At 38.2% G+C, this 16,509-nt stretch overlaps 1 protein-coding gene across 1 annotated transcript in view; it reads left to right on the top strand.

Moving 5' to 3' along the window:
* HECW1 (HECT, C2 and WW domain containing E3 ubiquitin protein ligase 1) overlaps window positions 1-16,509 on the top strand; it is a 310,169-nt gene that overhangs the window by 227,658 nt on the left and 66,002 nt on the right. Inside the window, exon 19 of the mRNA XM_056112411.1 lies at window positions 12,614-12,748. Coding sequence (XP_055968386.1) covers window positions 12,614-12,748 — 135 coding nt within the window. The remainder of the gene's footprint in view (window positions 1-12,613; window positions 12,749-16,509) is intronic.

The following is a 16,509-nucleotide window of genomic DNA, read 5'->3' as shown; positions in this document are numbered from 1 at the left end:
CCCAAGCACCATCAAGAGAGAGACCCTGAGTACAAAGCCAGGAGTAAACCCTGAGCACTACCAGATGTGCCCCTTCAAAAAAAATTTAGATTTGTACTTGACACCAGATACTATTCAATGATTTTTGCAATTGTTTTGACTCCTAAGACAACAAACTTTCAAGGGGTGAAATTTTAAGTTAAATGAGAATAACATTATAAAATTGGTTGTTATGGTTTTTCTAATATGACTTCACTTTATTTTTTTTCAATTTTTAAAAAAATTTTACTGAATCACTGTGAGATAGTTATAAGCTTTCATGTTTGGGTTACAATCACACAATGATCAAACACCCATCCCTCCACCAGTGCACATTCCCCACCACCAATATCTCCAGTATACCCTCCCTTTCCCATCCTCCCCCTTCCTCCATGGCAGACAGTATTCCCCATACTCTTTCTCTATTTTTGGGCATTATGGTTTGCAATGCAGATACTTAGAGGTTATCATGTTTGTTCCATTATCTACTTTCAGCACACATTTCCCATCCCAACCAGTTCCTCAAGCTATCATTTTCTTAGAGATCCCTTCTCTATTCCAGCTGCCTTCTCCCCTTTGCTCATGAGGCAGTCTTCCAGCTATGGAGGCGTTTTCCTGTCCCATGTATCTACTATCCTTAGGTGTAAACCTCATGTTATATTGTTTTATACTCCACAAATGAGTGCAGTCCTACTATATCTGTCTCTCTCTTTCTGACTCATTCCACTTAGCATGATACTGTCCATGTATGACTTTACTTTAAAACAGTCTGACAAATAGGGATGGAACACGTTGGTCCTGTGTAATGTTACTGTCTTGGATTTGATCTTTGTGTGAATCTAACCGAAACTAGCCCTTCCCAGCAATGCCTTAGAAGCATTCATTGCTTCACCAAGAAGCCAAGGTAACTCTGAATCTATGGTCAGAAAGGTAGTGCTTATGTGAATGATGCACTCTGATCAAACCTCTTGCTTCATCATGAGTTTTCATGAGCTTTAGCCATTTTGAAGCTCTTGTTGTAGAATTTCTGGCAAGAATTTTTCTCTCATGATTTTTAAATGAGATGTTATACAAGAAAGTATGAATGTGATGAGAAGACTTGAGTTCTGCTTTGAGTTATGATACAGACTAGCTGTGTAACTACCACGAAAACATTTATAATGGTCTCTTTATTTTCCATTTAACTGAATGTATACTGAGATTTACAGTTGGCAGCCAAAATTTCTGCTGTTTGCTGTATACTGGAATGATGAGGGGACAGTAGACTTAAAAATGACTGTTTCATCACAGTCCATTGGCTGCAGGATAGAAGGAAAAACATAAGAGGACATGCATGGAGGACTGACCCATCTAATTCTAAACATGTGTTTCACCTCTCTGAGCCTTACTTTGCTTATCATATGACTGAAAAAATAAGTTTGCATTCTTCATTATTTTATGAGCAAATAAATGTAAAGTAGAAAAAAGTTAATATGGGATACCATGGTAGTATGGCAGAATAGTCATATCCTCTGTTCTTAGTGCTGCAGGAAGTGTCACTACACACACAAAAAAAATACAAGCACCGAGCAACACAAGAGAATACTCATTATTAAAGTCCACTGATTGTGGGAATAGCACTAGAAAGACATCTTGGACAGATGTCTAACATCCAACAGAATCAACCCTCTAATCAGAAAAGAACATGAGCCAAGTGGTAACAGAGTTTAGAATACCATCACTGTGCTGAAACAGTCTTCATAGGTAGCTAGAGAAAATTCCAGATTGCTTGTTCATTTTGTCCTACACTACAACCAGTCCACCTCTGGCATTATGTAAACACATTCAGAAATAGTAACTTATGCTCTTAGTATGTAGTTTGGTAGGAAAGAGAGGTCTGTGGCTCAGTTGTTTGGTGTCTTTCAACATATAGTAATCCCCACAGATGGGGACAGTGGCAGGAACTCTGAGATCCATGGCATTTCTGGAGGATTGTGAAAAGGATCAAAATAGTTTCTGACAATTTCTTGTCTTGAATATCTGAGGAAGGAGGACGCACAGCCTTCCACCCAACCCATAGATCATGTGTAAGCCTCAAGGGTCTCCAAGGCATTTTTGAAGATGACTGTTTTTCAGGGATGTTGGAGGATGAGTGGGACCTGATTATTCAGGCATGAGATAGGCAGGGTCTATAAGGAATGGATAGAAAGGGTCCCTGGAGCTCTACAAGAGGATAAAAAAAGCAAAACTTTATTTTGAAAGAAAAAAAGCACATTGCATAGTATAATGTTTTCATAAAAGAAATTTTTAAAAGCTATCAAAAATTGGCAGAAGAACATTTGACTGATTGAGCAAGAGTAAGAAACTACAAACAAAAAACAAACTAAGAGGAAGCAGACATTAATAAAACTAAATGACTACAAATTTAACAAGACCACCTCTGGGTATAAATCAAAAAGAATTAGAAAAAAATTCTCTAAAAGATTTCTCTAAAAGATATGGAAACAACATAAATGCCTGTTGACAGATTAAAAGATATAGAAAATATTACAGAGAGAAGTAAGTATTCAGATCTTTATGTAAAAAAATACACAAAGAAATAGAAAAAATAGAAATAATAACAAGATAACAAAAGTAGAGTCAATGCCAACAATTAAAGTAGTATTCAGTAATAGAATAAATCTGTATACCCCCCCAAAAAACACCAGTCTCCCATTTGTAACAGATTCATTCTATGAAAATTACACCGAAAAAATAATTTAGTTAAAAAATAAAGGAATAAAAATTAAAATAATGTGAAAATAGTACAGGAAAAAACAGTGATTTGTATTAAGACCATGAAATTGAGAGTACAAATCTTGAATAACTTTGTATTAATTAAGGGCAAAATAATGAAGTAATAAAGTTCTAAATTTTTAGGTAAATAACATGTTGTCTTAAGAAAAACAAAAGATTATATATGAAAGGAAATGAAAGTAAAGCAGTTATAAAGGAAACTGGGGGTTTTCTTTTCTTTTTTTTTTTTTGGTCCCTTTGGGTCACACCCAGTGATGTTCAGGGGTTACTCTTGGCTCAGAACTCAGGGAATTACTCTTGGCAGCGCTCAGGGGACCATATGGGATGGTGGAGATCAGACCTGGGTCGGCTGCATACTAGGCAAATCCTCTACCCACTGTACTATTGCCCTGACCCTGGAAAATGTGTTTTTATTCCATCAATTTGATAGCAAAGTAAGCAGTATTTTAAAAGTAAAATTTTGAGTTATGGAAAATATTTTGTTAAAATAGCACTTATTTATAGGACATAACAATATAGAGTCAAGAAAGCAATTCAAAGAATTAATGAACTCAGGAGCAGTTATTAAAATAAAGAAATTTAGCTGTACTCACGAGGAAAAACAGAAAATATTCAAATAAATTGGATAAGAGATGAAAGGGGGAAAATTACAACAGATTTCTCCAAAATTCAAAATGTAATTAGAGGTTACTAAGAGCAACTTTATGATCTTAAACCTGGAGAACCTATAAGTAAGATTCTTAGGTCATGTAAACTCCCAAAGCTGAATGAGGAGGAAATAGAAAGTTTAAACAGACCAATTGCAAGTAAGGAAATTGAAACAGAGATTAAGAATCTTCCCAAGAGCAAAAATCCCAGTCTAGATGGGTTCACTGGTGAGTTCTATCAAACCTTCAAAGATTTAATATCTATACTCCTTAAGCTCTTCCAAAGTATTAAAAATACAGGAATTCTTCCTAACACCTTCTATGAAATTAACATTACACGAATACCTAAAGCAGACAGAAACACTTCCAGAAAAGAAAATTTCAGACCAATCTCCCTGATGAATATCAATGCAAAAATCCGTAACAAAATCTTAGCTAACCAAATTCAGCAATGTATCACAAAAAATATACACCCTGATCAAGTGAGATTCATTCCGGGGATGCAAGGATGCTTCAACATATGCAAATAATTAATAGATATACCACATTAATAAAAGGAAAGGTAAAAATCATATCATATCAATTGATGCAGAGAAAGCCTTTGACAAAATTAAATATCCTTTCGCTACAATAGAAATTTTTTCTTAATTTTTTTAGTTGAATCACCATGAGATAGGCCATTACAAAGTTACTGGTAGTTGTGTTTTAGGCATACAATTATTCAACTCCAATCCCTCCACCATGTCAACTTCCCTCCACCAGTGTTCCCAGATTCGTTCCGTAAACCAACTCCAACTCCGCCTGCACCTTTCAACTTGACAGGCAACTTACAAGTTTCCATGGTTGCTTCTTAGATCTCATGTTTTTAGTTCTGTTGAATCTATGTTTTGGATATATGACTATACCCCTAACTCATATCACGGGTATAACTGAAGCTCTGATGCCTGTTACTCCATTACTTCTTGTTCTCTTCTTTCCCACTTGGTTTATTTCCTTCTCTGTCCATCTCCTTTCTAAACACTGGGGTCAAGAGTGATATAAACATCCCCCTTTAACTACATTTTCTCATCCAGTACTATATTTCAGAGATAAGTGAGATCATCCTGTGTTTTGTCATTCTTCTGGCTAACTTCGCTCATCATATCTTCCATTTCCACCATATTGTAGCAAATTGCATTATTTTATCATTCTTGCAGCTTCAGAATATTCCACTGTGTATATATACCATATCTTCATAATCCATTCATCTGTCATTGGACTCCTTTGTTGGTTCCATATCTTAGGTATTTTACTAAGTCCAGCAATGAATAATGGTGTGTCTTTTGAATGAATTAACTCCTGGGGTAGATGGCCAAAAGTGAAATTGCTGGGTCATATGGCAGTTCAATATTTGTTTACTGAGGACCTTTCCATTCTGTTTTCCACTGGGGTTGTACCAGACAACACTCTCATCAGCAGTTGATGAGTTCATTTTTTACCACATCCCAACCAACATAGATTTTACTTACTATATTTTTTTATGCAGGAGTATTGCTATTTATTCAGCCATTGATTAGGCTGATTGAATTGGGCATGAACTCAACCTTACTTTCTTTTTTGTTTTTTATAATTTTATTTATTGAATCACTGTGAGAGCAGTTATAAAGCTTTCAGGTTTAAGTCTCAGTCATACAATGAAACACCCGTCCCTTCACCAGTGCCCATTTTCTACCAACAAAACCTCCAGTATACCCCTAATCCCACATACACCCTCCCCCTACCTGTGGGGCAGATGATTTCCACATTACTCTCTACTTTGATTACATTCAATATTTTGACACCAAGCCCATCATCATTATTATTTGGGGTTTTACCCCAAACTCAGATCTGCCGAAAAGGCAACAGTAGACAATTTGTTTTCTATTGCTGGTTATGAATAACATACAATGTTGCGTGGTCACAGTAGTGGCCTCACGATTTTGGAATTCCAAAATTTTAACAAATCAGGAGGGATTTCTGCCAAAACCTGCTGGGTTCCAAGATTTATTTCTGAGTCTCTGGGATCATGGCCGTTAAGCAGCTTGATCAGGAGCCAGAAAGGCCCTTCATGGGAGGCAACTCGGGGTCTTATTGGGATGAGGAGGAAAGGGTCTGCTCCACCCCCATCCTGTGAAGCCCTGCGTGTTTTATCACTGCAGGCTCGATCCTGACTTCCAATGACCTCTTGAGGATGGCGGCCAATGGGCCACCAAGGGGGAGAAGGTGGAGGGACAGCACCCTTTCATCCCTGGGGTGGCCCGGCGCTGGTAACCTACTGCAGGGACTGAACGTATTTCTGCCAAAAGCCACTGGGTTTCAAGATTTGTTTCTGAGTCTCTGGGATCATGGCCATTCAGCATCTTGATCAGGAGCCAGAGAGGCCATTCGTGGGTGATGACTTGGGGTCTCGTTGGGGCGGGGAGGAAAGGGCTGGCTCCACCCCCATCCTGTGAGGCCCTGGGTGTCTCGTCACTGTGGGCCCAAACCTGGCTGTCTCATGGCCTCTGGAAGATGGTGGCCACCGAGCCGCCAAGGGGGAGCAGGCAGAGGGACAACACCCTTTCCCCACTGGGATGGTCTGTTGCTGGTAACCCATTGAGGGGATTGGACGCATCTCTGCCAAAAGCCGCTGAGTTCTGAAATTTGTCTCTGAGTCTCTGGGATCGTGGCCATTAAGCAGTTCGATCAGGAACCTGAGAGTCCTTACCTCCCATTATCTAGCTGAGCCGGAAGTGGTTTGTGGGTGTGTCTCACATACCTAACTTTTGGCCATTTACTTTCTTGGTAAACTTTACCCCAAGTGTTTGGGGTCTGGCCAAAGGCATGGCAGCAGTTTTGGGGTATCTGGAAGTCTGAAGGCACCATCAAGCTGCTGATGCACTCGCCTCACAGATACATATTGACCTGCTGGTGACACCATACCCCCTTCTTACTATTTTCAATATGTACCGTTCTCACTGGGGGTGGGGGTGCAGGAGGGAAACTGGGGACATTGGTGGTGGGAAATGAACACTGGTGGAGAGATGGGTTTTTGAACATTTTATTACTAAAACCCAATCATGAAAAACTTTGTAACTGCATCTGACTGTGATTCAATTTAAAAAATAAAATAAATTTTAAAAAAACCTAATGAGAATGAAACACAAGCTACCACAATCTATGGCTACCAAAATCTGTGGAATACAGCAAAAGCTCTACTAAGGGAGGAAGTCATAGCAATGATCATAGCCTCTATGGGAAGCAATATGAAGATCTCTACAAAAAGATAAATTAGAACTCCCATTATCCATATAATACCACTTCTTGACACCTATCCCCAATTTGAAAGTACATATGCTATGTTCACCTCTGCATTTAGCCTGATAGCCAAGATATGGAAGCCATCCCAAATGCCCAACTACAGATGAATGGATCAAGGAGTTGTGTGATATATATAGATAGATATATAGATTATATCTATACATAATATATAATATATATACACAGTGGAATACTGTGCAGCTCTATGAAAGATCAAAATCATGCAATTTGCTGCAACATGGATGCAAGTAGATGCTATTGTGAGTGAAATCAGTCAGAATAAAAGATCTTGCTCGTATGCTCTCATAGAGGGATCTCTTTCATATGTAGGATGTAAAGATGCATGGTAAGGTAGCTATAAAGGGGTAAAGGCAATACAACAGGCGAAGTTATCCACACAATCAAGTTGGGGGGAGTTAAAAGGGAAGGACTCTGGCTTTTTGGTGGAAAGAGGTTAGTATACTGGTGTTGGGTATGGTGTTGGATTTATGACCATGGGAAACCATCGTTATTAGTATTTTAAATTATAGAACTTCAACCAATAACAGAAGATGAAAGGACAAATTTACAAAAGCCAAAGAGATAAAGTGCTAAATTCAGGAATAGAAAACTAATGACTTTAAAGGAACCTGCATAAGAATAGCAGATTTCTCAACTGAATCTCTGCATGCCTATAGGGTACCATATATCAGAATGTTGAGTAAATGCCTCCAACCAAGAAAACTATAACTAGAGTCAAATAAGTGATAAAATTTTTTCTTATTAAAAATAGCTAGAGATTCAATTACAAAATGTTCTGTGAAAATCAAAGCAAAGTTGAAGAATGTAATATACTCATAAATACTAACAAGTCCATTAAAAACATGAGTGTGAGAAAGAAGAGTGATCTGGGGACACAAGGAATGAAAAAGACTAATTTACATGATAAATGAGATATAACTTAGAATGCTGTATCTAAACTTCATAATCATTTCAAGACAAAACTACTTAGAAAATCAAATAAGAAGGTCTAAGGTGGAAGCTGATGACTACACAAAAAATAGAAATCAAAGTATGAGGGGAAATAATAGAATATCAAAGAAACAAAGAAAAACTGAAAAAAAATCCTCCAAATAAAAGGATAATAAGTTCCTATAAGCAATAATTTCTTTTATGCCTTTTTATAAATTTCTTTTTATTACCTGATTAATCAAGGGGGGAAAGTTTCAGCCTCTTGCTACTTGCAGAAGTAACTTGAAATTCAGTGATAAACATAAACTTAAATTAAGAGATTGGAAACAGGCTAATGGTAGCATTAGAGAGGCAGAGATGAGGACAGAATAGATTTTAGATTAAGGTAAAAAAGAGATGGGGATAAACAGTAATAAAAATTTTACTACTTAAAGTATTCATGCATCAAATAAAAGACCACCAAAATTCATAAAGCAACTTCCAGTGTACATGAAGAGACACAAAGGAAAATAATGGTATCAAAGATTTTATTTATTTTTGGTTTGGGGGCCACACCAGCGACTCTCAGGGGTTACATTCTCAGGGGTTACATCTGGCTCAGTAATTACTCTTGTGCCAGTCAGGTTAGCCATTTGCAAGGCAAGCACCCTAACCACTGTACTATTGCTCCGGTCCCAATAGCAGTAGAAGACTAAACAACCCAGTCTCACCATTAGACACATCAGCCAGCCAGAAAGTCAATAGAGAAATAATGTCAAATAAGGATTTGGAAGGACTGAGCTTCATGGACAGTTACAGTAATTTCCACCCTGAAAACCTGAATGTATATTCTCCTCCAGTGCACATCAAACATTGTCCACATTCTGGGGCACAAAACAAATTTCAGTAAAGTCATGAAGATGTCATATCAAGTATCTTTCTAGATAACAATAGGACAGTATTAGAAATAAATTATGAATAGAAAATTAAATACGTCTCAATTATTTGGAAAATAAACAACATGCTGTTGAATAATAATTTAGTCAATGAGGAAATCAAATAGTAAATAAAAAATGACTGGACACAAAGAAGAATGACAACAATTAGAAAATGTCAGACAACTGGAGAGATAATTAAGAGACTTAGGATTTTGCTTTGCATGTGGACCCTGATTCAATGCCCAGCACCAGAAGGACCGACCCCTCAGGCACCTCTAGAAGCAACACCTAAGCATCGAAGAAGTGGCACAACCCCCTATCGAAATAAATAATAAATAAGATTATACACATATCCATATAAAACAGGAAAAGCAATACTGAGGGAAATTTATGGCAATATAGTTACAGGAAATACAGTTATAGGAAAGAAGAAAATGCTCAAACTATCTACCTCACTTCTTAAGGAACTAGAAACAAATTAAATCCCAAATAAAAAGAAGAAAGGAAATAATAAAAGAACATGAAAATGTAATTGAAGTTTTTTTGTCATAAGTTTATTCATTTTTTTGGTTTTGTTTATTTTTTTAAAAAATGTTATTAAAGAGCCATAATTTACAAAGTTCCTGATAGTTACATTTTAGGCATATAATAATTCAACAGTAATCCCTCCATCAGTGTCAACTTCCTCCCAGTGGTGTTCCCAGATTCCCTCCCCATCCCAACTCTCACTCCACCCCCATCTGGCAAGTTGACCGGCACATTAAAAAGTTTCCGTAGCAAGTTGCTTCTTACATCAGGATATGAAGACAACCTCTCAAAAGGACATATGTGGACGATTATTTATCGCTGCACTCAGTACAGTAGCTAAGATACGGAAATGAAGTTTTAAATATGATACAAAAGATCAGTGAAAACAAGGTATGTTTCTTTGAAAGAATAAACAAGATTAACAATCTACTGGCCTGATTCATTTAGGAAAAAATAGAGAAAATCCTAATTAAATGAATGAGAATGGAAGGGGAGAAGTTGTAACACATGCTACATTATGAGTCTACCACGGAACCAGGGTCCTCCCATTGTTCATCGATTTTCTCGAGCCCAGTAACATCTCCATCGTGAGACTTGTTACTGTGTTTGGCATATCGAATACATCACGGGTAGCTTGCCAGGCTCTGCCGTGTGGGCGAGATACTCTCGGTAGCTTGCCGGGCTCTCCGAGAGGGGTGGAGGAATCGAACTCGGGTTGGCTATATTGGCTGCGTGCAATGCAAATGCCCTACCGCTGTGCTATCGCTCCAGCCCATGAACAACAGTTCTTTGCCACTGAAATGTAGAACCTAGAAAGAAAAAGAGAAATTTTTTAAAAATTTCAACCTCTCCTACAATGATAAATGAGGAACTAAGGAAACTTGAACATGTCAGTAACAAGCAGCAAAATTAAAACAGTAATAAAAAGTAAAAGCCCAGTTCCATATGGTTTTACTAGTGTGTTTTTCCCAACCTTAAAAAGCTACCTCTGGGGACTGGAGCGATAGCACAGCAGGTTGGGCATTTGCATTGCAAGTGGCTGACCCAGGTTCAATTCCGAGCATCCCATATGGTCCCCTGAGCACCACCAGGAGTGATTCCTGAGTGCATGAGCCAGGAGTAACCCCTGTGACCCAAAAAGAAAAAAAAAGCTACCTCTTACCTAGCCTTCTCAAGAGCTTTCAGAAAATGGAAGGAATTTTTTGAACAATAAAATAATTGAATTTTTCCTATTTCTATGAGACTAAGATTACCTTGATACCAAAAGTAGAGAGAGCCATCATTAAAAAGAAAACTATATGTTATTATTCCTGATCAATATAGATGTAAAAATCCTGAACAATATCTGTAATCTAACACTACAACAGTGCACAACAATACACTGTAACCAGTGGGATTTATTCCAAGGATACAAATATGTTTGAACATAAGTAAATGTATTAACACAATACACTTCACCACCACCAACAACAACAAAGATGAAAGCTGTGTGATCATGTCAATAGATTCAGAGAAAGCTTTTGACAAGATTCAGCATCCATTTATGGTAAAACCTCTCAATAAGACTGTCAGACAGAATGATCTCATACGTAGGGTATAGAGAAATAGGGAAATAAAAAATATCCAAAGTCAACAGAAACTGGGAATTGTCTTTGGTAGTGCATGTATCACTGGGATGGGGAATGGGGAAAATAGGATTGGTGGGGAGGTTGACGAGGCAATGGTAGATGGAATGGAGACTCTAGTGGAGGGTATGGTGATGGAATGTGTCATGCAGTAAACCTATTAATAGTATTGTAAAGCATGGTGCCTAAAATTAAAAAAAAACAAAAAACTCAAAAATGGGTATGAATATCTCAACATATTCAACATAGCTCTGAACTCTGTGGTGAAAAACTGGAAGAATGTCAACTCTCAGTACTGTTATACAACACATTAGAGGAGGTGTTAACCACACAATTAGGCAAGAAAAATGAAAGAAATCCAAATGGGAAAAGAAGGAGTTGAACCTTCACTCTTTGCAGATGATATGAAACTATATACGAAAAACCCTGAACTCCACTAAAATTGCATAGAAATAATAAACCTGTACAATAAGTCAGTAGGCTATAAAATCATAAACAATGATATGTTTGATTTCTGTACGTGAGCTGTATACACATAATTGTGCTAAAAATTGGGTACCTTTGAATCAATGAGAGGCAAATGACATACATAGAAAACCCTAAGTTGCTATTAAAATAGTATCATAAGTAAAGGACAGAGATACCTCAATGAGTTATGCACATGTGTGCACGCAGGAGGCCCAGGTTTGATCCTTGGCACTGCATGGTCCCTAGAGCACGGCAGGGAATGACCAATGAGTGCAGAGCACAGAGTAACTCCCAGTTTCACTGAGAATAACCCACCCCCACACACAGAAAAACAAAGAAATGGAAAATTAACATTCTAAAAATAACCATCCTATTCAAAACATTATACAGATTCAGTTTAATCCCTATCAAAACTCCAAGGACATTCTTTAAGGACATAAAACTAATAACACTAAAATAAACTTTCCCCTGAGTGGATAAAATACTTCACAGCATACTTTTGATAAAAAGACAATGTCCGATATATAGAGAGTACTCACAAAATTTAACAACAGAACATTAAATAACCCCATCAAAAATAGGGAGAAAAGTTCTATACAAACAAGAAGACATGCCAATGACCCTTCTTTCTACTTTTTTTTCCTTTCTACATTTTGGGGTGGACTTGTTTTTTTTTGGGAGGGGTCACCCCTGTCAGTGCTTAGGGCTTACCCTTGGCTCTGTGTTCAGGAATCACTTGTAGATGTGCTTGGGGGACTATATCCAGTGCCAGGGACTGAACTGGGGTTTACAGTGTATAAGCTTCTTTCCCCCAGTACTGTCTTTATAGCTCTCCTAAAGTTTTTTTTGTGCGTGTGAAACCTTGCTAATTATATAATTAATAGTATTTTTCAAATAAAATTATATGCATATTACCAATCTGTAATATTATTTTAATCCATTAAAAGTTCTATTTTACTTAGTTTTTTTTAAAAGAAAGTTTTATTGAAACTTATTTAGAAAGATGTGAGGGCAGAGAAGGGGAGAAGTATGTATTCAAGAGAGAACACAGGCTTGTCCAGAAAGAAAAGAGGCAAGCAAGATACATGTTCAAGGGAGAATATAGACTTGAATAGCAAGCCTGTTTTACTCATTTTTCATGTTGAACAAAGTTTTATGATCATTACTTTATAATTCCACGGTGCAAAGTGTTGAATCAAGACTCCTGTTGAGCAAACAAATGCACTGGGACCCTCATTACTCCATCTAGTTTTGAATAGGTGAAAAGAAGGGGCAGAAATAAACTTAATGACCGAGACCTGTAGTATTTCCTTATATTACTGACTTTATCTTGTCTCATATGCTTGTTTCACTGGCTTTTCTATAGTCTTTCTTTGTGGACCACAACAGTCGAGCTACCACGTTCATTGATCCTCGAATCCCTCTTCAGAATGGTCGTCTTCCTAATCATCTGACACATCGACAGCACCTCCAGAGGCTCCGAAGTTACAGTGCTGGGGAGGTAATATTGGCCTATCTTCCTTCCCCATTGCTTGCTGGGGAATAGGCTTTGTTTCTTCTTGTGGAACTAGAACTAGTTCTTAATGGGAGAATACAAGTTTTCCTGCCCCTCAAGGGACTAAGCTATACCTTCTGTGCTCTGTAGAATAACCAGTTTTGCTTTGGAATATCTGCTTAACTCCTTAGATCTATCTTTATGTCACCTTACTTCTGCCTTCCCTTCCCTTTCCTCTGTCTTCTTCATGGGTGCCACCACTGAAACTTAAAGTAAACTGAAAGTTAATGTACTGTCAGGAAATTCCCACACCTCTTGTTGGAGCTGTGCTTTCTAAGGTCACATATGAATTCTTAAAAGATTGTGGAACTGCTGTGCAATTTATTTTACCAAATTGTACCTCTCTATAGATCCTGGGAAAATATTTCAATAGTGTATTGTAACTGGAAGCTAGGGAAACTCAGTTCCTACCATGTGTTTTCGTCTAGTTTCACTACCTCTGGTAAGCCACACACAACCACACACACACACACACACAGAGAGAGAGAGAGAGAGAGAGAGAGAGAGAGAGAGAGAGAGAGAGAGAGAGAGAGAGAATGGTACATTTCTGAAGCATTGTGTTCATTTTATTTTTGAATCACTGTTTCTATGTCCTGGACTCTTTTCTCCTTTCCCAAATGAAAACTTGAAACAGAGCTCTTTTTTACTTCCAATTAGTTCTTGACATTAATATCATCAAATCTTTTATTCTCTACCCCAAATGGCATTTTCTAAGTTTATATACCTTATTTTCATAGAAATAGCAGGATTTGAGGCTTGAGAATAAAACCCCATACAATTAACCCTTTAGAATTGTATTATAAAGGCTAAAAATGAGCAAAGTAGTATTGGAAGAGAAGAAAGATATATTTGCATAAGTATCTTTATGCATACATAACTCCCCTCTAGTGAGTCCAGGGAGTACCACAGTGGACTTCTCAGTAGAAACTGGGAAAACTCCACCCGACAAATCAAGGGGAACCTGCTGCTGTTGTTTTGACACCAGTTTAAAATTTTTTTCTTTACAGATTTTCAGTGGAATAAGCAATATACTCTGAGAGTTTTAACTATTTCCAACCAAGGATTACTCATGGTTTAATTCCATTGTAATAAAATGAACTTTTCTTTCATTTTAGGCATTATTGTTTTGGATACTATTAAAATCACAATAACTTTCTTTTGGCATACATGTCATGTATGTGTGTGATCATTCAGAGAGGGAATATTATACGTTCCTCAAGTGTCATTTGGTTACCAAAATCCTCCAGGTAATAAACACTCTGCTCCAGAGACATTCACAGACCACAGAAAGCAGTGCTCCAACATCTCACCTGGAAATGCATAGTTCAATTTTTTGATGGAATCTTTAGAACATTTCAGAAAGTACCTTTACTTGTGTATTTACTTAAACTGATTGTGGACAAAATCAGAATACCAACTGCACCAGTCCAAAAAAGACTCATACAGGACTGGAGAGATATTACAGCAGGTAAATTGCTTACCTTGCTCTTGGCTGACCGTGGTTCAATCCCCAGTATCTCATTTGGTACCCTGAACCCCTTCAGGAGTTATCTGTGAACACAAAGTCAGGAATAAACCCTGAGGACCTCCAGGTGTGCCCCCCAAACAAAAAAGATACATATAAACCTCCCCCATTTAAAATGTTTTATACTCATACATGAATGTGCATCAGCTACCTGATTCACCCACTCTTTGGTTATTTTGTTCATCAGGCTTCCAAATCTGTTTTTTCCTCTACCTTGCCTCTCTGCTGTAATTTTGCATTAACCAAGAAAAGTAACATGGTAAGAAGCTGAGAAGTAGAAGTGTCTGATCCAAGTTGAACACACCAGAGAAAACAAAAACCCAGCCTTTGTGAAAACAAAAGCAATCTCCTGTGGGAGTGTATCACTTAGACAAGGAGGAGACGGAGGGTTGTGGTATAAAAGTAAAGAACCAGAGAGAGCCCCACAGACTGAGAAGATGCTCATCGTGCAGGAAGACCTGAGTTCAGTCCTCGTCACTGCATGGTCCTCTGAGCACTGAGTCAGGAATAGCCCTGAAGCTCTGTTAGGTGTAGCCCATAATTTTAAGATCACGGTCACGGTCATGTTCCTCCCATTGTTCATCGATTTGCTCGAGAGGGCCCAGTAACATTGTGAAACTTGTTACTGTGTTTGGCATATCGAATATATCACGGGGAACTTGCCAGGCTTTGCCATGCGGGCGAGATACTCTCAGTAGCTTGCCAGGCTCTCCGAGAGGGGTGGAGGAATTGAACTCGGGTCGGCCATGTTGGCTGCGTGCAAGGTAAACATGCTACCCTCTGTGCTATTGCTCCAGCCCAATTTTAAGATAAATAAAATTTTTATATAATTTTTGGTTTGGGGACTATACCCAGTGGTGCTCAGGTCTTACTCCTGGTTTTGTGCTCAGGGATCATTCCTGGCACGTTTTGGGGGACCATATGCAGTGCTGGGGAATGAACCCATGTCAACTGTGTGCAAGGCAAATACCCTAACCACTGTACTATCTCTCCAGACACATAATTTTTTTTTTTTTGCTTTCTGGGTCACACCTGGTGATGCTCAGGGGTTTCTCCTGGCTCTGAACTCAGGAATTACACCTGGCAGTGCTCAGGGGACCATATGGGATGCTGGGAACCGAACCCAGGTTGGCCGCATGCAAGACAAACGCCCTACCCACTGTACTATCGCTCCAGCCCCCAAATATTTTAATTTTTCAAAGAGAGAAAATGAACTGTTTACCGGGACTGGAGTAGTAAGTTTCCACTTTGTTTTTGTCTTTGTTTTGGAAAGTTTTGAATTCCATATACACTTGGGACTTTTAATGAGTGCATTGAGTGGATATGGGAGGGGTAATGTGATGACTTTGTTATAAAAATGGACTTTAGGGATGAATCCACCTTTTGCTCCTTAGCAAGAGAAAAATATTAACATTTGGGGGAGACAATTATGTAGATGATGCATACCACTGCAGAATATTTTCACCCTGTTTTTATCTACTAAATTCAGTGGTGTCCACTCCCTACCAGTCATTGTGACAACTAAAACCAAATAAAAAACAAAACACCCACAAGCATTCCTAAACACTCATAGGTAATAATACTACTCCAGTTTAGAATTATACTTTGTGGGGCCATAGAGATAATTCAGCGGGTAGGACGTTTGCCTTGTATGTGGCTGAGCTGGGTTGAATACTTTGCACCACATATGGTCCCTGGGCCCTTCAGAAGTGATCCCTGAGTGTAGAGAGCCACGAGTAAGTCCTGAGCACCAGCAAGTGTGGCCTTAAAACAAACAAAAGTAGCAAAGAATTGTGCTTTGAAATTAAGTAAACTCAAATATCAAAAATGCAAGTCAATATGAGAGGGTGGTCACCATTTAGATTTTTGTAAAATACAGTATGGCCTCGTACTTTCAATTTAATTTATTTTTTATTTCCTTTATTTTGTTGGGCACTTTCTGTGTTTAGTAAACTTGTTACTCTGCACTCAGGCCTCTCTCCTGGCTGCTTTTGAAGGACTATGTGGGGTGCTGGGGATTCAACCTGGGTCAGCTGCATGCAAGGCAAGTGCCCTACCTGCTATACTATCTCTCTGGTCCCTGCACTAGTTTAAGGAAATGAATAGAGACTGAGAAGTACAAGAAAATTTGTAAGAAAAAGGGTTTGGAGAAGAGAATTCTTCTGTATATCTAGTACCAGTA

The sequence above is a fragment of the Sorex fumeus genome, unplaced genomic scaffold, assembly GCF_029834395.1.
Source record: "Sorex fumeus unplaced genomic scaffold, SorFum_2.1 ptg000002l, whole genome shotgun sequence".
NCBI lineage: Eukaryota > Metazoa > Chordata > Mammalia > Eulipotyphla > Soricidae > Sorex > Sorex fumeus.
The sequence above is the reverse complement of the archived record's forward strand: the minus strand, read 5'-3'. Positions and strand labels throughout refer to the sequence as shown.